The following is a 21,867-nucleotide window of genomic DNA, read 5'->3' as shown; positions in this document are numbered from 1 at the left end:
TTTTTCATCTTATTTCATGATCATGTTATGCAAAAATTCAAACTGTAGACAACTGTGAGTTGGTTCAAAGCGATTGTAATTCACTTCTTGATAAAGTCACAGCACTGTGCAGAAGTGCTATTTTGCATCCAATGAGCCACACTGTCTTGTGATTTTTAAACTGGTCTTGAGAAATAGTTCTCCAGGCTTTCTTTTCATTCTTCTTTGGACATTAGCTGCTTTTTCACTTATTTTTTTTTTGCAACTTTTTTTTTTTAACCTGACCATTTTCAGAGGAATGCTTTTTTAAATTTAAGGTATTTAACACTCATCTATGAATCACTAAAGCATAAAAAAAGCACCTAACTGAATTGACAAACTGGTGTTGTGTGTACACATAACAGAGAAATTAGCAAACAACTGATTTTAAATTGTATCTCGAAAAGAAATAGTGACACAGAGACATCATTAAATGCACATGTGGTTACTCTACTGCGCTACTATTGCAGATAAAAATGTCAGCAACAAGAGGCCTACTATAATTTCAGCAGCTGGGAAAACAGACTAGACCCCCGCTGTTAGTCTATGCCAAGGAAAACACCTGGCCAACTTCTACCTGTTGGGTAGTCGTTAACTTACTTTTGCTGTAAATTAATTACTACATTGAAGTCCTTTCTGTGAAACAGGAAAATGGATGTGCATGTTAAAAAAGACACATGAAAGCTTTTTTTCTTTCTTTATTTCACGCTAAATGAACAAACCTTTAGTATATGATGAGGTAAAGTTGACCAGACATATCAGTAGCATAACCCTGGAGATTTGCAGAAATACACAGATTTTTACTCTTTATACACACAACACAGATTAAAAAAAAAAACTGTTCCCAAACAGAGTATTGTTAGTACTAAAACATGATTGGCTGCCATGAAAACAAAATAATAAAGAACATGGAAACTATCACATTTAAAAATAAATACATGTGTTGTTATGAATGTGGTCATGTGTGAGTGAAAAGCTAATCTGAGGGCACAAGTTGTAAATTTTACTCCTTTTTCCCACATATCTGGGGAATTATCTCATTAATTACAGCAGAACAATGAATTACAATGTTACTAAATAAAAAATAAATAATAACAGCAGAAATGGATTTGATTTATGAGGAATAAGTGTGCACATATGATCAAAATCTTTCCTCTGGTAAATGCTGGGCCTGAATACAACTGTAACATACGATAAATTACAAGACAGACAACAGAGTAAGATTGTAAGTGTCATAAACATACGTCTGAGCAGCACGTTCACAAAATAAATAGGTTTACAGTCTAGACTCACAAAGACTAAATAAACTGAAATACAGAGGTCTGCACTGGCAGCTAAGGCTATGATGTTAGATCAGTTATATGAGTGCTACACAGTTTATTAAAGAGTATACTTACAAGCACCGCATGAACAGTATGAGGTGATAACGGGAAGTTAGTTTTATGAAACATGCCTCTTCGGGTATTTATAGAGTCTGTTGGTAAAACACACCAGTCTGCCTATTCACTGCATCAGGCAGCTGGAACTTGGCAGGAAGTCCTGGACGTAAGTGACTGCCGCTTTGGAGAGATAGGTCATGGTGCCATAGCTACCACTAGGAGCGCTGTCGTAGAAAAAGTTGCAGATTCCGGTTGCTGGGTCCTTCTCAAGGAAATACTCACTGGCGCCGTGGGATTTCTAAAGATGAAGAGGTAACGCAGAGTGAAGCCCAGTGAACAAATACTTGCAACAGACCAAAAACCTTTCTCTGTTAGTACCTGGTCACTGAGGAAAAGGTCATTGGCCAAATGCAACACGCGATCCACGTGGATGATGCCGCCGATGTTGTCCACGTCTACGTCCGCTATCAGGCCCACAACCATCACAGTCTCCACTAGCAGCTGCCGGTACTCTGGCTGTGGGACGTGGTTCAGCACAGATTCAACCTGCACTGCAAACTTAATCTCTCCTGCTGTCATCTACACAGAAAACACAGAATTTAAACACACACATATGCAGGAAGTCCAAATCTGCAGCAGGTCTGCGAGTATCTACCTCTCTTGTGGTAGAAGAGGGCAACACGTATCCGTCGATGGACAGACCGTGGCACTTCTGCAGGATCTTCCACACCTTTTGGTAGAAACCCATAGGTACTCTGTTGATGGCACCATCTAGCCTGCGTCTCCTCAGCCACTGACCTTGCCTCTCCTCCCAGTGCAGCTGACCGTCTCCTGGACAAGTGCTCACCGGGGACAGCATTCCACTGGGAGTGGAAGGGCTGCTGCAACGCTGTGGCGAGGCAAAACATGTAAAAAAGGTTGAAATATTGGAGCATTTTTTTGTCTCACCAATCCACAAAATGATAGCTTTTCCACCTTTCATGCAGTTATCCATGCATACTGACACTCTATCAAACTTGGCAACAAAGCACTTTAGTATATATGCTGAAGGACAAGGCTGCTATCACTCTGTTATTGACAAATACTCCTAAGAGCCTACTAACTAGTGTTGTAGCTGTAGTAACAGCCTGATATAGCTTGTGCCTTCACTAATTATCTTCCAACCAGAAAGGACACTGTATACTGTTGCAACAGCTGCCACATTGCTTCATTATGATAAACACACCCAGGGTTATTTTTGTCAAGCTATTATAAATGCAGACATCTCCCAGACCCAGAGATTTATGAACACAAGCTACCCCAGGCTTCGGCCACAGTAGAGCCCGTGCTGATATGAGATGAAACAACAATGTTGTTTTAGCTGAACATAATGCAAAGAATTGGAATCTTGTCTTGATATGTACTGTTTCATCATTTATAAATAGATGAAAGTTATCAATCAAGCTCTAACACACTATACTTGTTAGTTGGGTACATTTGTGAGCGATTGTGTTCTCATTAAAACCGTTGTTAATAATAATAGATGACAAAATAACATCATCCTCATCCTTAAATAAGTAAAGCCACAAGTAAAGTGTAAGATATCTACATAAACTATGAAATCTGAATGGACTTTGCTTGGTCTACACATACTTCCTATTGCAACCTTAAAACAAATAAGCTGATATGAAGCAGGCGAGGTGAAATGGTTTACCGTAGAGCGAGGAGATGTGACATTGCTACTCAAGGAAAAACCGCCACTGAAGATCTACACATGGATATGGATGACAGATGACAGAGAAGAGTTTGAGATGGTTCACACGGCTGTCACACTGCAAATATGATGGCGCTGGAGCCACACAGAGCATGGGCATGGGTAAAAATTACAACAGAGCTGCGAAAATCAGCACACGAGAAAGACTGCTGTAAGCAAAATGATAGCTGGACAGGGCTGATCACAACAGAAATCCTTTAACAAACAAACCATGCCAATCCATGACCAAATGCTATAACAAGATGGGTTATGGGGGGGGGGGGTTCTGGACTGGTTCATCAGTTATCTGAAGTCTTGTTCTCCTACTGTCATGGGATGGGATGAGAGTCGCTCCAGCTATGGATTTAGACTGATTTAGTCATTTAGACCAAGGTCAGAAAAAGTCACATGCTAGATATTATTAAAGCCAACCCACACTTGTAGGGCGAGAGTCATCCAGCTGCAAAAAGAGAAGAACAGTGTCATTATATAGATAGATAGATAGATAGATCGATAGATAGAAAGGCACTTGAAGCAGATGATATATATATATACATACTTAAATTACAATACTTAAAATTCTATGTCCTATTATTTCCCACCTGTTTTATCTCACTCTTTAGCTTGTGTATTCCTGTGCGTTCAGTCTTTGTAGCTCCCGTGTGACCTAGTTCATGGATGGATATCGCAGGGCTAGTGGCTGTAGACTGGATTGGGCGCACTGATGAAAAGAAACAAGAGTCACAGATCAAAGATTCTGGATTGTTTAGGGGGAAGTCAAATACATTTTTTCCTGATTAATCATTTTAAGTAACAAGGTTCATGATCTGGTGTAGAATACATAGACTGTGTGAGAGCCACAAAATATATGTCCATGATTATTAAAAAGGTGTTCAGCTGTTCCTGAGGGATAAGGGATGGATGCGTAGGGAACAACAAAACTCACTGCTTCTCTCCACCCCAAATTCTTTGCCACTGAGGATGTGATGCAGTAGGTTCTTCATGCCAAATGGACTCAGGCTCATCAAACTCTCTGACGCCTCCTCCCCTACAAAGACGTTGCAAGCCTTTCATATTGCACACTCTGCAGACTTAATTCCTTTGCTCATCCACTCAGTTATGCGTGCATGTGTATGTGTACGTTGTGTTTTGGTGTTTTTTTCCTACCAGAACAGTGCAGGCTACGAGCTAACTCAGTGGCCATCACTTGCATGATGAGTCCTATCCTGAGTCTGAGCATGTCCCCGAACAGAGCGGGCTGGGAGCGCACATACATGGCTAGATACACCATAATTTCCTACACGACAGACACACACAGTTCAGAGCTGTAAGATCAGCGTGTGGAAAAAGTCATCAAACAGTCCAAACAGTGACTGACTTACCTGAGTGAGCACTGCTACACTTATGTCCTGACCACTGGCTTCGTAGATGAGGCTGTTTAACTCATCCGGAGGAAGAGGGCTGAACAGAATCAGGACAGAGACCTTGGATTATTACTGGAAAATTTCTTCAGCCACACTGTTTTACTGCAATAACGGCTTACACTGTGATCACTCTTTCCCTGGGTTGAGGAGGTAGACCTACAGTCAGCTGCTTGTGATGGGAAATCAGATCTGTGCAGGCCTGCAGAAAAGACAAATACATGTGGAATGAATTATTAATAAATGGTCATGGACACTGTTGATCCTGTTCAAAACACACCTATTAGGAACTTCCTAATTCTTACTTGCAGCATGAGTGAGTGACTGAAGCTGTTTGTAGCAGGAGGAATAGGGTAGGTCAACAAAGAGACAGCAATGATTCAACAACACTGGATCAGAACAGAGTCCAGATATCTGATCACAGTGACTGAGCCACATGGAAGATACCAATGACACAGCTAAAGACTGAATATATAAGTATACATGATTTATGGTACATGTTTGTAAGGTCAATTTGTGGCTACATGTGGAATGGCATCATCATGCTGTTGGTGGTAGTGCTGTCTTACTACTTAGTGGTGTTTAAATCAAGCACATAATCTCTGCTGCAAGTTGCTGACACACTTCGTTTAAAATAATCTCTAACCAGGTGCTAAGCCACCTTTTTCCTAAGACACTGACCTCAGCGAGGACCTCCACCCTCTTGCGCAGTATTCCAGAGATGTACCTAATGAGCGCCCACTCTTTGCAGGCTCCGGCTTCTACGTACAGCTCCTCCAACAGTGATCGCACGCTGACCCCACCCTGCCCAGGACCTGACAACTCCACCAGCCAATCAGCTCCTCTGCTCAAGAGAACAAAAACACAGGATGGGCAATTACAAAAGCAGCATTTTTTAATCAAACGTTTGCTCTACTTTTGTCTTGATGATCATACTTCATCACATAGAGAATGTAGAGGATGTCAGCCTGGTCCTGAAGAGTGGGGCATTCTTTTAGCTGCCTGACCAACGCTGCAAAGTCTGTGTTGCCCTGAGAGTCTCGAGGCAGGTGAAGATCAGCAGCAGAGTGTGGCTAGTAAAGGAAAAGTGCCAGGGTTAGACAAATGTACTCACAGCAATACTGAAGTCATGAGAGAAATGAGTTGGCTGGTGGAAGGATATGCTCTGTCTACCTTGTGCTGTTTCGCCTGTGGGCCGTGCTGAGGATGAGGAACATCAAGAAGGTTGAGAGATTTGCGATGTTTGCTCTTGACCGGAGTCACAGGCAGATACATGGAAGACTCTGAGAATATGTTTCATTAAAACAGAGCATTAAAAAGAGAGTCTCTGCTTTTTAACACACTGGCAGCTTATTACAAAAGAATGCCTTTTAAGGTCTCTGCTTTGCTGTTAAACAGGGAGGACATCTTTGATTATTACTGGATTATTATTAGAAAATTCATTCAATCACAGTTTTTACTGCAGTAACAGCTTGCACTGTGATGACTCGGTCCTTGAGTTCAGGAGGTAGACCAGACCTTTGCAGGTTTGACAGGCTTGACAACGGCTTAGTGTCTTGACAAGATTTGGCGAGTTTTGTCACTTTGATGTCAAAAAATCTAACATCAATCTTATTATATCATTACAGACTGCTTATAAAAGATGGATGTGCTAGGAGGGTGAAGCCAGTGCTTGAGTGCCATAAACCTGCTGTCTCTCTAATGGCCAGCAGGGGGCGAAACACAATTGAACTAATTGTAATGACGTTCACGAGAAAATTACCCAAGTCCTTGCTTAATGTGTGACCTCAGTAAACATTTTCAGTCACACTGACACCGTGCTTGTCTCAGATAAACAAAACAACCAAAATGCTCAAGACAAGGCTTCACAAACCAATTGGTGGCATCGTGGTGACCACATCCATCTTTTAAATACACATTATGGTTAGTATATCTGCACTAGCATGAAAACTAGCATGGTCATTACATTGTTGAGAAACTCACTGGGAACGTTCAGGCCCTGGACCTGCGCCATAAAAGACAGGATGTCTCTTGTGGTATGTTCTGGACTGAAGACGTGGTGCTGCCCCCTCTGGATGGGAGGAAGATGGCACTTGGTAGTGGTGCTGTGAAGGAGCTGGGTGAGGTACTGGTCAAATACATCTTTTGAGTCCTCTAGAGTTAAAAAGAATTGAACCATGTTTACACACAGGACAAAATAATCGTACCACTCAACTGCTGTACAGTCTTGGACAATTAGTAATTACCCGAGGGACCACAGGTATTATACTCCTCTCCATATCCATCATCATCATCGCCTTCATCCTCAAGTAATATGTCATCATTCTCTTCATCCAGGAAGCTGAGACGAGTGTGAAACGAAGTGGTCTGGACACTGGAGACGTCTGACATCTGCACCCTGTAGTGGTCAGCCAAAGTACTCAGACACAAACTTTTCTCTAATCACAAAGTTCACATCATCTGTTGTTTTAAGTTAGAGGGAAACAAACCTCGCTCCAGCAAAATAGCCATCCTGCAGTTTCCTTAGAGTTGATAGGATACATGAATCAATTGTTTCTCCATCCTCATCTAGACAGAAAAAAGATGGACATTCATCAGGTAAAAAATTAGGAGCTACTCACAGTTCATGTGTTCAGCAGTGTCATCTCCTGTTTGAACATGCAGTCTAAACATCTAAGTTTATTTTTTATATTAGCTAAAAAATACAGTACATTCTTAATTGTATTATGTAGAACAATTACAGACTGATATGATTTGGTTATTACCCAGCATGCTACGGGTGATTGGGAATGTGAGCGTGGGACGTCCTGTCATCCTCCAGCAACAAGAGAGATAGGCCAGCTCGGTCCGTAACATCTCCACAATCATCTGGTTGTCCAGAGCCAGATAGAAATGGTGCTGATCCAGAAACTGAACAAAGGGAGCCCAAGCAGAAATAAAGAAATTCAAATATTTATTGTTCAATCATTAATGTTAATGTGGTTAACATAACAAGGTTACAGCGTGCCCTAGTTTTACCTGAGGGGTGAATATGTAAGAGCGATTTCGGATCTCGTAGAATTTGGATGTTCCCAGGACACCAATGTGTCTGTATGGCCGCCCACTCAGATTCAGCTTCTTGCTGTTCCCTGTGGCAGAGACACCAGATGGTACTCTTATTTATTTTAATATGAACTCACATGCACAGCTGTACACTGTAAGGAAAAGAGTGCTTGTTTACCCAGTCTAACATAGACATGGCTCAGGATGCGAGCTGGCATGACCCTGATGGGCAGAACTTCTGCCATCGTCTGTACCTCAATCCCCAGATCTCTTAACAACTCCTGGATCTCCTCCGACTCTGCTAGAACACAAACTAGAAAAAGAAAATGTATAAAAAGCAATTTAGATATTAAAAAGGTTGGTAGTTCAATACCTGGCTGCTCCAGTCTGGATGCCAAATATCCTTGGGCAAGTTACTAAACCCAAGTTGCTCTCTGATGTCTTTACTGGAGTGTGAATGTTAGATAAAAAAAGCATTTAAGCATAAAAAGGTGCTTGTATGAATTGGTGTTGACATTGGTGTGTACAAAAGAATATGCTGACATCAGAACATCAGAAATGACTAATCTCAGAAATGTGACATTTGGTACTGAAGCTGAAAGTCCCTCTATTTTCAAAGCAGTGTTTAGTTAATATCTGACTTTAACTCTCAGCCCATATTAATTGTTTCCTACAAATTAATCACCAACCTTGTACCACCACATCTGGTTTGAAGCTTGTAGAGAATCTCCTGTTGAGCGGATCTATCTCTCCTGGTGCTAAAAAACCCTTAATCCGAAAAGAAAAGGCAAGACGAAGCAGAAGATTTATAACAGTCGTTGAATGCTTATAAGTAATAAAAGCAAGGTGGGTTTTATGTATTGAATTTCTGTTAGTAACATCTACTAGAAGTATTCTCATCATCATTACTTACAATACAACTACAGCATCATTACTAATTTGTGACATTATCTAAATATCTGCAATAAACACAGTAATAACAAACAGTTGCCTTGTGGCTAGCTATCATTTAAGGTGTATAGCTCAGGACCTACCTCAGCCACAAGGGACCCCAAGATGTAGAGTGACTGTCCCCACATGTGTGGCAGCTGGCCCATGGCTACCCTGTCTACTGAGTGAGGATTGCTATACTCCTCCTCAACCTGCAAGAGGTGGTAGCTTAATAAACAGATATATACACTGAAACAGTCCAGGTAAACAGAACAACAGATTGACAATGTATGAGTAAAATTAGCAAAAAAAAACCCTTAGGTGAACAAAACTACAATTTTATAGAATATAAGTGATGACAAAAACAGGGCAAAGAGTATTAACCACAGCAATTAGCTAATTAGCAAATGCTAATATGCTAATGTTCACTAATTAGCTAATTGCTGTGGTTAATTAATTTTTCACTTGTTTAAAATTTGTCGTTAAACAAAGTTTAATGACTTCTACAAACTATTTTGTGAAACAAGAATAAAACAAATAGTAAATATATAAATAAAATAATAATAAATAAAACTAATTTTTTTGACACAACTGTTTTTTTTACCTTTTAATTTTTAGAAGACACTGCAACTAATTATGGTTAAACTTGATACTGAAAAAACATAAAATAATACACTACAATAGCATTGCACATGTAAAAGCTGCTCCTATGTCATATGTGTCATATTACAACAGACATTTTGAAAGTATTCTTCATGAAAGACTCAATTTCGTATCTTCTATTAAGTTTCTTTAGACTAATTTACAGCACAATCTTGAGTCCCCCCTCAGTTCGTATATTTCACTAGGAAAATGGGAAATAGGTGCAGTGATTTAACTGAAATATATGCCAAAGAAATGTAGTAGACAAAAAAAGAGTTTGCACATTTCTAATAAGCTTCTTTTGTCCTCCCCAGATAGTAACAAAATGCTTCAAGATATAATTTATCTTTTGTCTGTTATGTGTTGATACAACACTGGTTCATCCCTTGAGTTATTTGCCGTTTTATGCCAGAATGATTCACAGGTCAGTAACAACAAACCATGAAAAGCATTTCTCTGAAAATGGTCAAGTATGAGGACTGGACTGAAAAAGAGGACGCCAATGACCAAAGACAAACTTCGAAAGATCTTCAGAAAGCTTAGAGAATTACTGCTCAAGACCACTTGAAAAAATTACAAGTCGAACAAAACATAAAGCAATGAAAGGTGGATTAAGTCAGACCATGCCACAATAATGTAGCCCTTACTATGAGAACGGGTGCATATATCTGTCAAAATGTGGGACTATGTTTACAAATGGCTGTAATTCCTACATAGCTAATGCAATATTTTTGTTAATACTCTTAAAAAACACATTCATTTTAAAATATAACCCATACTATGGTGGTGTTCAGAGGTAAAATTATTTTTAAAAATGCATCACTGTCCAAATTTATGGCACTAACTATATGTTGTGCTTTCCTGAGTCTAGGATACCTTGTCAGGAGGAACAGAATAAAGTTCAGGCACCAACTTAATGCCATTCTTCCCTCTGATTAAAACACCCTCCAGTGCTTCACGGTACTCTTGCACCTGTGAAAAAGCAAATTTGTTGTTATTGTTAAAAAAGCCATATCCAAAGTGACTCAATGATTGTGTGAGTACAGCAGAAAGTGCATATGAACCAGTGTATTTGGTTGCTTTACCTGAACTTGATCACCAGCAAAAATACCATCCAGGATGAGGTAAGTCCAAAACACAGGCCACTCACACTCGATATTCTCAAATAGCTTCAGCTCAGCAGGATCATAATGCAGCCGAGATGGATCCTAGCGAGAAAGATCAAGAGCTTACATAAGCTTTCCTGCAAAAAACATAAAAATCTATACTCTTCACTAAAAAAGAGCACCTCATCCCTGGGTTCACTGCTGTAATGCATTTACATGTCCCATGAGCCTTAATACTAGAATATATCACCTCTTTGGGACAACGATATCCGTCCCTGATAAAGCGACAGCAGCCATAGCGACCCTGAAATAAAGCAAAGAGTAGAATTTAAAGAGCGCAGGTCAAAATACCAAACTACATACTTTTCCTTGGCAGAAATGTCCAGCTTGCTTATGCTTTGACTTCACCTGCAGTTTGCTTATGATCTCTGACTTCGTCACAGCCACCAGGTCAGCATCCTCCACAGCAAACGCAGGGAAAGAAGTGATGGACAGAAGACCAGCATCTATTTCCTTTGAAGTTGAAGCTCTTGGCAGCATGGAGCACAGAATAGACTGAAGGGGAAAAACAGCACGCTGAATACAAGAAGGACAAACAGAGGTGATGCTACCATAGCTAAGGGCTAATTAAAAATGATACCTGACAGTGTTCGACTTCATCAGGCAACACATGGATGACTGACTTCGGCCCTCCGTGAGCACCAAACAGATCCAGCTCATCTATAGCCTCAAGCGCTGCCTGCAACGTGCATACGCAGATTAATCCCTATATCCATGAATGGACAGTACAGTGTATCATAAATGCTGATAATTATTAAATAACACGTAGCCTTTGTACCTTAGCCATTCCTACAGAGCTGGCATTGAGCTCAGGAATGCCCTGGTTAGTCTTGTCACCTCGTTCCCACATTCCATAGTCCTGCAGTGGTAAAAATGGTCATGGCTTCATTTCTTTAGGCAACTGTCCAGGACTGAAACTCATCATGGCACTGAAAAGCCTATTCCACTGATTTATCATTCAACTATGATAACAGAAACAAAAAAAACAACAACAAACAAACCTCTGACTTTTTACTACTAATTCTTCTTTCATTCATTGTTTCAAAAACCTGTGGATACACTACCCTGAAGTCAGTCCAAAACCCAGAAGTGTTTCCAAACATCTGGACGTGTTACAGTAGAAGACTCGACATGCACATATTTTGGGAGCAGCTTTTATTCTGTGTCTTTTCATTTAACTACTCATATGTCACACTCCAGACACCACATACCCAATCAAGACCTCTAAAAATATTACCCACCGCTACTTTGTAGGCAGCCTCTATGTAGAAGACCAAGTTTTGGATGAAGGCTACCTCGTCCAGGTTGGAAATGATACGAAGACCTGCGGGATGAGATAACAACTCATGTTCAGTGTTCAGTAGCTGTTTTAACAAAGGAAAACTCATTCTTTAATAATATGATGTTACAACACCAAGGCAAAGAAAAGGCAAAAATTATATATATACATAAAAAAAAAGCAGTCTGCATCACTATTGTACCTGAGGCTGTCATCTGTGCCAGCATCAGCAGGTAAATCGAGGTGGCGTCCACCTGGAGATGACCCCACTGATCATCCCTGACCACTGTGGCACAAGTGGGAGTATCATATTTGGCATGCAAGCAATCCTTTGTACTCTGGGTGTGTTTGAACTTCTCCACCTTGGCCACCTGGAGACACATGACCAAAGACTCATTGTTTCTTGTCTATAGCTTTAGCTAAGTTTATAATGAGTTTCCTCATAAGCTAATCAGCAACGTCAATAATTTCACAGTACAAAGCGACGTCATCAAGTTGTTTGTTTTGTTTACCCAGCAGTCCAATACTCAAACCCAGGGTATATCTTACCTGTCTCATCATGCACTGCAGAAGCCCCTGCATCAGTTTCACGACACTCTGCCAGCAAACAAAAACAGCTCTATCAGTAAACGGCAAAAATCTCACCGTGATGCAATTTATTTTCTATTTCTAGCAAGCTAGAAAGGAAACAGCTACAATAATCTCTTGTGGCTCTATGTATTTATTCTCACATTTCCCACAAGAACTCGTGCAGGGCGGCTCGAGACTTTTGCAATATGCTGTATTTTATCAAACAGGTTAGCAAATTTATCAGCTTGGACTATTAAACAATAACTCAAAGTTACAAGAGCTAAAAATGTACTTAATAATTTCTAACAGAACTATGAATTGGGGGGTTTTTCATACACATTAGATAATTTTTTAGCAATTCTTTTAGTGAATCTCAATCAGGAGCTTTTATCAGTGCTGGCCTGATTTTAAAGTTAGATATTATAACACCTTACTCTATAATTAGGGGCAAAGTGGTACTTGTTGATTGATGGCACTCAGTACATCCACTGTAGGTTTGTATGTATGGGTGAAAGCCTGTGCATGTTCAGTGCATGTTATGCCAGAGTGAAATAATCCTTTCCTCTTTCTTTAATCCTCTTTTTTCCTAAAGCCTACTAAAACATTACGATCGCAGTGCTGACCAAAACAAATGTGATTCTTTTATATTCCCTTTCAAGCTATTTAAGAGTAAAACAATATTTTCTGTTGAGCTAATGTGATACTTTAGCTTAACTAAAGCCCACATTCATTAAAGTTTTCCTAAGTTTTGCTATCCTCAAATATTTAACCCGTCATAACTGAAAGAATGCACAGGCCCCTTTTTTACTCACTCTATTTATGTTGCAAACACACCTGCTCCAGTTCGTAAGCTTTGGCCTTGTCTTCATCGCGGTCTGCATTCTTCCGGTAGGCCATACCCAGCCCCCACACCGCCAGGACACTGTAGACATTATCCCTCACCCAGGCGTCCTTCTTCTGCGCACTGGCAGGAAGAAGTCCTGTCACTGGGTTCTGAAACCAAGACACATGTGACATGTTAACCAATAGTAAAGACAGGGGTGGTATGAAGGATACAGTTGTGGTCAATAGTTTACCTGCACTCATCATGAGCCTGAATGTGATCATAATTGTGATTTAGGTTGGGTTTTTTCAGAGTTGAATGATTGTACCACGAACACAAATCTTTAACATTTCTGAGGTCAGGTTTTTTGGGAAGCCCATTACAGAAGCTCCATTCCAAAACCAATTCTGGTGTGTTTGGGATCATTGTCCTCTTGGAAAACCCAACAGTGTCCAAGTTTCAACTTTCTAGCTGTTGATCTGACGTGAAGCTGAAAATTTTGAAGATAGTCATCCTTCATTATTCCATCCACTTTGTGCAACGCACCAGTATCATAAGCAGCATTATAGCTACAGAGCATGATGCTACCACCACCATGCTTGACAGTTTGTAAAGTGTTCTTAGGTTTGAAAGCCTCAGCTTTACTCTCCCAAACATACATTTTGCCATTGTGTCCAAACAGCTCAATCTTTGTCTCATCTGACCACAACATTTTTCTCCAGAGAGTATTTGATTTGTCCATGTGGGCTGGTGCAAATTTCGGTCAAGCTTGAAGGAGCAGGAGCTTTTTTCTATAATCCATGTGTGAAAGATCCACGACAGATACACAGCTGCAGCTTTTTAGCTAGCAGCTGAACACTCCACCAACGACTACAACACACAGACAGGACCCAATACACACTTTAAGCCAACGAGGCGTGATTCTTCTTCACCTATCACAGAATCATAGCTATTATTCTTATATGTGTTATTGTGATCTCCTATGAGCAGAGCTGAAAATGAATGGAAGCATGGTCCCGCTGGTTACAATTCAAACTGAAATTGTTAAAAAGTATCAGAATCCTTTCACTGAAAGTTACTAAAAGTTAATGTGTGCCCAGTAATAATAATACAGCAGTTGCAGTTTATATTTGGAGGAGCCTGAGACATCATTGTGTCACCCCTCCTCTCTCACGAAACATATACCCCGACATGTCAGTACATGCTATGCGTGGAAAGCTGATGCCATTTCCTATCAGCTGAGTACTCTCTGGGTCACAGTTTAGCATAGACAGCTGTTGATGGTGCCTCATGTGAGCTCAAGAGCCAGTAGATAACAGTACATAGCTTTCCAGTCCTCAGCCTGTTCCAGTGCCTGAACTTTGCCCACACTTTGTTTATTTCTGTGCAGCTCACTTTTGGCTGAACCCTAACCTATATGGGCTACAAAACATGTCCATACCTAGCATGCTTCTGAAGGAGAAATCAAGGATATGTGCATAACTGAAATCCATAACACTGGGTCCTGGTGTTGTCTCGTTTGAAGTTTGCATGACTTAAACGTTCAAATGGACTATAGTGTCCAAAATAATGTATGACAGTATTTCATATACAACCACGTACATTCTGCAACATCTAAACTAGTACACAGGTAGTGACGCATCAATAACTGTAATCACAGTATGCAACATACTTCATTTTGAAATAAGTGCTTCCACATTTAGATCTTGAGTTATTGCTTCATTCAAACGTTTCTCAATAACATTGCGAAAAAAGTGGCCCTCACTCCCTTTTCCTGCCTAAAAACGAAAATCCACCTTTGCGGAAGTGCTCCAGCTTTACTGCGCTGCCTCGTCTCTGGTGTATGTCTGGACTCACCTGATGGCACAGGATAGTCTCCTGGACCAGCCGGGCATAGCCGTCCAGCCGCACTCCTGAGTTACTGCGACTCCTCATCCTCTCTGATCACTGCACACACAACAACAGTTTAAGTCTCAGCGACCGCTTAAAACTCGGTATTTGCTTGTTTGTAAACGAAGCTTCGAACACCACCGGCTCTCGCTTAATAACTTAGGTAGGCTGTCTTACCAGGCAGCGACCCATCCTCCCAGTCCTGTTTCGCCGACTCGATCCCCGCAGAGGCTGCTCTGCTAGCGCTCGCTAGCCGGGTAGCATCCAGCTGTTTTTTGACAATATCAACATGTAACATTAAGCTAGCAGCATAAATTTTCAGGCACACACGACCACACGGCCCGGTCAAAGTGCCTAATAAGACGAGTCAGGGCTCGCAGAGGACAGGACGTGAGGTCTCACAAACACAGAGAGGCTGGAGGGCAGAAACGTCTGTGAGCGACTGTACATCCAATCTGTAAAAAAAACAAAAACATTGTGTTCTTGTTGTTTCCCTGCTCGCCGACAGGGGGCGCCAGATCACTTTCGTTCCTTCTACTCCAAGGCTTTAAGCCTTAAGCGTATTCACTTTATTTAGAAATGGGGAAAACTGACCGAGTATCCTGCTAGTTTATATGGCTTGTTTCATAAACATTAGATTTATTACATGTACTGTTGGGTTTTTGGGGGTTTATATTTTATATACAAAAAGTAAATAGTTTAAAGTATCTAGCTATTAAATGCATTCAGCTAGTTTCCCTTTATTTCCCTCGATTTTAAAGCAGCATTAAATGAAAACACTCGTTGAGTACCACAGAACTGTACTTTTGCACATTACTTAAAATGTAATTCATGCATTGTTCTTTGCCATTAAAGTCATCATCACTGTAAAGAATATACAGTTGGTGTATTGTGTAAATGTTGACAGTATTTAGACTACTTTTTACGTATAATCTGAGAAAAATATACCAGCAGAAAAAAAAACAAATAGACATAAACTTCCCTTGTTGTTTATTATTTATGTATACCAGGTCTATATTACAGTACTGTAGTGCAGATTCAGTATTTTAGTCCAGTACTCAAGTAAATGTATCTCCAGTATATCTTGATTTCAAAATCAGAGAAAGTAAAGAACAGTTAAAAGTAGCATTTAATTTAAATATACATAGTTAAATGCATAAAATATGTGGTCAAAAGATGTCATGGTAATTTGAGGCTTTTTATGATTTCTTCAAATCATAAAAAGTTGTTTTTCCAGGAATGATTGCTCAGCGTATGTCTCTAATGGTTGTTTTAAAAAAAAAAAAGAAAAAACAGGAATTGGGTGCACAAGCTCAGAATTATTTTGGATTTTCTGGGGGGCTAGAGTCTATCCCATCTGCCACAAGGCAAGGTGGGGTACACCCTGGACAGCTCACCCATCTGATACACAGAGACAGAAGACCATTCACACACACACATAACACCTGTAGGCAATTTAGATTAACCTATCAACTTAAGCCACTAATTTGCAAGCCAGAGTACTCAGAACTCACGCAAACACCAGGACAACATACAAACGCCACATAGAAAGGCCGAGACAGATGATGGATTTGAACCCCTTTCGAACATGTTTTACAGAAAACTGCTCCAACTGTCAAGCATGGTGGTGGTAGCATCATACTCTGAAGCTATTTTGGAATAATGAAGAAGAAGGACTACTTCCAACTTTGTCAACTTCACCTCAATTAGAGATAAATTTATCTGAATTTCAGGACTGGGACCACATCTCCATACACCTCCCTTCTGGTTCTCTGCTAAATATGGCCCCCAGACACTACAAGCTGCATTTTGTGTGCCTGACCCTCCCTTCCTTTTTCAATTTATATACTTGTCATTAGTACATGGGGATCTGCCTGGCTCAGGAGCCACCACCAGTTCCCTCTGAGGCAAAACAGTTCCCCAAACTGCAGCCTCAATTCATGCTCAAGCCATCTTCCATTATCTATTAGAAATGCTGTCAAAACTAAAATGAGGATGTGGTCACAGATAGTGAAATCAACAGCTAGACACAACTGGGTATTCCAACAGGACAATTACCCAAACACACATAAAAACTGGTTTTGAAATGAATAATGCAAGCTAACATTAAGCTTCTAGAGCGGTCTTCCTTCAATCCTTTTGAAAATTTGTGGACTATGCTTAAAAGCTGGATCCGTGACAGGAAACCAACCAATTTAAATTAACTCCACTATTTCAGCCGAGAAGAGTGGTCAAATATCGAGCCAAAATTATGCAGCATTGTTGAAGCTTGTTGATGGCAACCAAACGCATCTGGTCAAGCTGCAACTGGCAAATGGTTAACCAGATATTAGTGGGGGTGTTTTGTTTGAGCGTGGCATTTCTCCCTCCTCCCACTCAGGGTTTTAAAGCCAGGTGGGTAAAAATAATTAAGCCTAATCAAGCTAAGCTGTTTCCAATTTGTGCTGATTAGAGTACGAGTTTCACTCCCTGTGCGCCCTTTTGCTTTCATCACCAGTGGCCTTATAAAAGAGATTCTGCAAGTCTCACTGGGTGATTTCTCTTCATGACTTTTTTTTTTTCCTTCAAGGAACTTGACACAGCAAACATGAAGGCGACTGTTCATGTAATGCGTAGGATCCCTCCACGCACCAAAAAGAGGATTCATGCTTACTCCACTCTCATCTACAGAGCTCATAAAGAGGTTAGAACGCACACTATAATTGTTTGTGCTCTTTAATCTTTAATGACTTTAACATTAAAACTACATCTCCATCTGGCCTGTACATGTTCCTATGTGATGAGGGACTGGTTTCACATGCACTTCTTTCTTGGTGTTCTTCTGCAGGTTAGTCCTGTTGGACTGAGAAGTCCTGAGTTTCTGACCAGGAGGCATGGTGTCCCCAGACTGGTCCTGCTCAGGCTTGTAGGCTCGGAGGCTTCTCGGCTGTCCAAGTCAAACAGGTTGAAAGTCATCACTCGGAGAGAGCTCAGTGCTGCTGTTGCACACATACAACGGAGGATCCATGCAAGAGCCGCTGCCTGAAGATATAGACTTTAAAACAAAATTTTATTTTTATTATTAAAGGGTTTATTTTTTTAATCTCTGCCTCTTTATTAAAGTAAAGCTGTTAGGTATTTAACCCTAACAGCTGGTGGATGGAAGACTAGGACAGACAGAAAGTGTGTACGCTGAGATTTATGGAGGGATGACTTCCTATTAATTGTAATGGTCCTGTTATTCCACAAGGTGGAGCCATGGGGCGTGAGGTCATGGGCAAAAACCATCTTCCAATAAGATAAGACTTGCTTATGATATTCTGACAGTTTGACAGGCAACTTCCAAATATCAAAATCACATTTCAGGAGAAAATCCAACCCTCCCACCTTTTTGAAAACATTTTTGGGGATATGGAACGATATGGAGTCAGGTTTTGAGAGGAAGGCTTTTATCCAGTTTATTTTACAGTTTTTTCTGAATGCTTAAACCCTAACTGTGATTCTTATAGCACAATTTCTAAAACTATTAATACAAAACCACTCGCTGAGTTTGCAAAACTAAAAGCACAAACACTGCTTTGCACTCAGTTTGCCATTTTGTAACACACACTTTGCAAAACTGTAGGCACAATTCACTGCACAACACTCTTTTTGCAGAACTTTAAACACAACTCACTGCTTACACTCAATTACCACATTCCCAACACACTCCTAGCAAAATTATACACATGTATGGCTATCATTAACACTATTTTGCCAACTGTCTGGCACACTTTCACATGTGAAAACTGTCTTAGATAATTAGTCCACTTTGCAATCAGCCTAAGCACTATAAACAGGCCACAGGTAAGCTGTCTATGTGGAGTACAATGGAAGGAGCAGCAAGAGTGAGAATCAGAGGAGGCCGAGGGAGAGGACGTGGAGGTGAAGAAGTTGGAGGAAGAGGACGTGGAGGAGCAAGAAGAGGACGAGGAGGGGAAAGAGGAAGGGTAAGAAGAGTAAGAAACAGAATAACTGATGACATCAGAGCTACAATAGTGGACCATGTCATCAACCATGGGATGACCCTGAGGGAAGCTGGCCAACGGGTTCAGCCTAAACTGAGCAGCTACAAGCAGGCATCATTAGGACATTTCCAAATGAGAATCGGTAAGTACTTTGTAGCACTGCCATACTCTAATGAGAAACACAACACTACCATACATGCAAAAATACTGAAATTGTTACTTCACAGAATTGCTAGACGTCCAGCTGTTGGGGGCAGAGGCAGAATGTTCACTCCAGAGCAAGAGACCCATATAGTGAACATGGTGATTGCCAATAATGCAATAAGACTGCGTGAAATACAGCAGCGCACAGTTGATAATGACACCATCTTTCAAAATGTACACAGTGCAAGCATTTCTGCACTAAGTCGTGTACTTGCGCGCCACAGAATAAGAATGAAGCAAATTTACAGAGTTCCTTTCGAGAGAAACACAGAACGTGTAAAGCAACTGCGATATGACTATGTGCAGGTAAGCCAGTGTCATTGGTTCTGAATTTGGAAGTGCATACTGTAGTGCTGTGCATGGGCCTGATGTGTTGCATTTGTTTTGTCTTGTCCAGAGAGTGATGGAACTAGAAGCAGATGCAATGGGACATGAGCTACTTTTTGTGGATGAGGCCGGTTTTAACCTCAGTAAAACCAGGAGACGTGGCAGGAACATTATTGGACACCGTGCCATCATCAATGTCCCAGGACAACGTGGTTGGTAACATAACCATGTGTGCAGCTATAAGCCAAAATGGTGTTGTTCACCATCATGCAACCATAGGCCCATACAACACTGCACACATTATTGCATTCCTGGACACCTTGCATGACATGCTCACTGTTCAGAGACCAGAGCAGACCCGATATGTCATCATATGGGACAATGTTAGTTTCCATAGGGCTGCTTTGGTCCGCAACTGGTTTACAGACCACCCATCCTTCATGGCACTCAACCTCCCTCCATACTCTCCATTCTTAAATCCCATCGAGGAGTTCTTCTCTGCCTGGCGCTGGAAAGTGTACGACCGTCATCCTCATCAACAGGTAGCCCTTTTACAGGCAATGGAGGAGGCATGTGGAGATATTGACCAGGCATCATGTCAGGCCTGGATACGGCATTCAAGGAGATATTTTCCCCGGTGCCTTGGACTGGAGGATATCGCATGCCATGTGGACGAAATTTTGTGGCCGGACCCAGAAAGACGACATGATGTAGGCTGATTGTCTTTTTTTTCCTTTTTTTGTGAAATTCCTATTTTGTGTTCTGACTTTGTCTTGGTTTTGATGAGTGTGAATAAACACCAATACTTGAAGTTTGGATCCTTGTATGTTTACATGACACTATGACAAAAGTGTGACCTCAAATTGACATCTGTACACAGAGAAAGCAAAAGCCAGATGTGTTTTGTATTCATACCATCAGTATGCAGTTGGTGCATTGTGTGCTTAGTAGATGATGGCTTGTGTGTACTGTTTGATACGAAAACACCATTTTTACGAAGGTGTGAAGGGTTAATCTAGCTGTGTTCGCTTTTGCAAGAGAACTACAATGTTTTGATAATTGGGTGACAGGTTTTCTTATTTGTGTGTAGAGTTTTGCAAAAATAGCCAATAGTTACAAAAAATGTGCTTAAGCAATCAGAAAAAACTGTAAATACTCCAGCCATTGAGTGAAGTGATTGATTGGAGTTCATCTTTTTAATACTTTGCGGGGTAATGTATAATGAATAAGCTGGATAAACCATCTTTGAGACACCCTCTGATTTTGATAATAGATTGCATCCAAAAATTGTAATATCTCTCATTAGCCAATGATTTAGTGTTTTGGACATACCATCAGTTTTATCTTTTAGCTTTTTTGACTTTTGATATCTTTTTTAAATAAACGCCTAAATATTTAACGTCACTTTTCACGGGAATCGTCCTCATGCTTTTTTCCAACAATCATAAAGTGAACATTTCTTTAGATTCAGGTCTGAAGCTTTAGAAAAAACTGAAATTCCATTCAAAGCTTTATCAAGCATTGATTAATCCTTCAAAAACATTACTGTGTCATCCGGGAACTGACGTCTTTTTAGTTCAGTATCAAATATATTAATTCCTTCAAGGTCTATGAATGCCTATCACCGTTTCACATGTATTCTCATTTTCTTTCTCTGTCAGGCCTGAGGTCCCATCTTCTGCGGTACCGTGCGCTCTCCAGACAGCTCTCCTTTAGCTCTTTGTTTTCCTTCATCAGCGACTCCATCTTTGTCCTTAGCTTGTCAATTTCCTCTTTGTTTTCTTTGTTTGCCTTTGTGTTTGCTTTGATGCTTCATTCAAAGTGTCTTGTTAAGTGAATCAAATCTTTCTTCACATCTTTTTGTGAAGGCTAGCAAGACTTCATATATATTCTCATTGCCCACCTGCTTCCCAGTAGTTTTGCTTTTCAGTTTTTTGGGATTGGGACTTGGTAACGGAGTGTGGTCGCCCGTGGGTCTTGCCATATTTTGTTGACGTTCCATCTCTTCTATATCTTCATCCTCACATGCATCTTGGACTGCAGCGAGGTTGTAGTTGTTGTTGGAAAGGCTGTTAGCTTAGGGCAAATGGAGGAAAATGGAGGATTTTGTGTTGGAGGCAACTGTGAGTTCACGCACTGATAATCTATTTGTAGCCTAAGATGTTTAATCTGTCCAAAAAAGTTGAAAAGCAATTTCTCAGTCTTTGTTTTCTGTTTGTGAAATGTTGTGCTCATGTGCAAGACCCTGCCGAAACACTGAAAAGCACCACAATAAACCAACTCTGCCAACCACACACTTGTTTCAGGTCACCATGAATAGCTCACATTGTAAATCACAAAGAGCCAGTATATTATACTGTAGATTACACTCACTGTGACAGGATGGCTTGAAGGAAGTAATTACACTCTGCTTCATTTGGTTACAGCTCAGATTAAGGGACAACACATAGACAGATGG

General features: G+C 40.7%; 2 protein-coding genes across 5 annotated transcripts; one reads left to right on the top strand and one right to left on the bottom strand.

Annotated features, from left to right (window-relative positions):
* Window positions 1–701: 701 nt before the first annotated feature.
* On the bottom strand, window positions 702–15,365 carry LOC100690562 (phosphorylase b kinase regulatory subunit alpha, liver isoform). 4 transcript variants are annotated; one of them, XM_019356820.2, is made up of 33 exons: window positions 15,070–15,365; window positions 14,860–14,949; window positions 13,014–13,172; window positions 12,159–12,206; window positions 11,812–11,980; window positions 11,572–11,654; window positions 11,109–11,189; window positions 10,911–11,009; window positions 10,679–10,825; window positions 10,521–10,574; window positions 10,250–10,372; window positions 10,041–10,136; window positions 8,627–8,734; window positions 8,282–8,360; window positions 7,771–7,905; window positions 7,569–7,678; window positions 7,316–7,460; window positions 7,040–7,118; window positions 6,797–6,948; window positions 6,534–6,704; window positions 5,724–5,833; window positions 5,487–5,623; window positions 5,232–5,394; window positions 4,673–4,752; window positions 4,512–4,590; window positions 4,297–4,426; window positions 4,076–4,177; window positions 3,732–3,850; window positions 3,566–3,589; window positions 3,091–3,144; window positions 2,053–2,286; window positions 1,776–1,976; window positions 702–1,695 (listed from the first exon to the last, which is right to left on the bottom strand). In XM_019356820.2, the coding sequence occupies exons 2-33, from the start codon at window positions 14,935–14,937 to the stop codon at window positions 1,522–1,524; spliced, it is 3,723 nt and encodes a 1,240-aa protein (XP_019212365.1). In that variant the 5' UTR covers window positions 14,938–14,949; window positions 15,070–15,365; the 3' UTR covers window positions 702–1,521. The 4 variants fall into 4 exon arrangements, with proteins under 4 accessions (XP_019212365.1, XP_019212374.1, XP_019212371.1 ...); XM_019356829.2 differs by lacking the exon at window positions 3,091–3,144; XM_019356826.2 differs by lacking the exon at window positions 3,566–3,589.
* Window positions 15,366–18,904: 3,539 nt separating this feature from the next.
* LOC109201247 (uncharacterized) lies at window positions 18,905–19,791 on the top strand. Its single transcript, XM_025904866.1, has 2 exons — window positions 18,905–19,388; window positions 19,480–19,791. Exons 1-2 carry the CDS (start codon window positions 18,933–18,935, stop codon window positions 19,627–19,629), a joined length of 606 nt encoding a protein of 201 aa, XP_025760651.1. The 5' UTR covers window positions 18,905–18,932; the 3' UTR covers window positions 19,630–19,791.
* The last annotated feature ends 2,076 nt before the right edge of the window (window positions 19,792–21,867 follow it).

The sequence above is a fragment of the Oreochromis niloticus genome, linkage group LG1 (genome assembly GCF_001858045.2).
Source record: "Oreochromis niloticus isolate F11D_XX linkage group LG1, O_niloticus_UMD_NMBU, whole genome shotgun sequence".
Lineage (NCBI taxonomy): Eukaryota > Metazoa > Chordata > Actinopteri > Cichliformes > Cichlidae > Oreochromis > Oreochromis niloticus.
The sequence above is the reverse complement of the archived record's forward strand: the minus strand, read 5'-3'. Positions and strand labels throughout refer to the sequence as shown.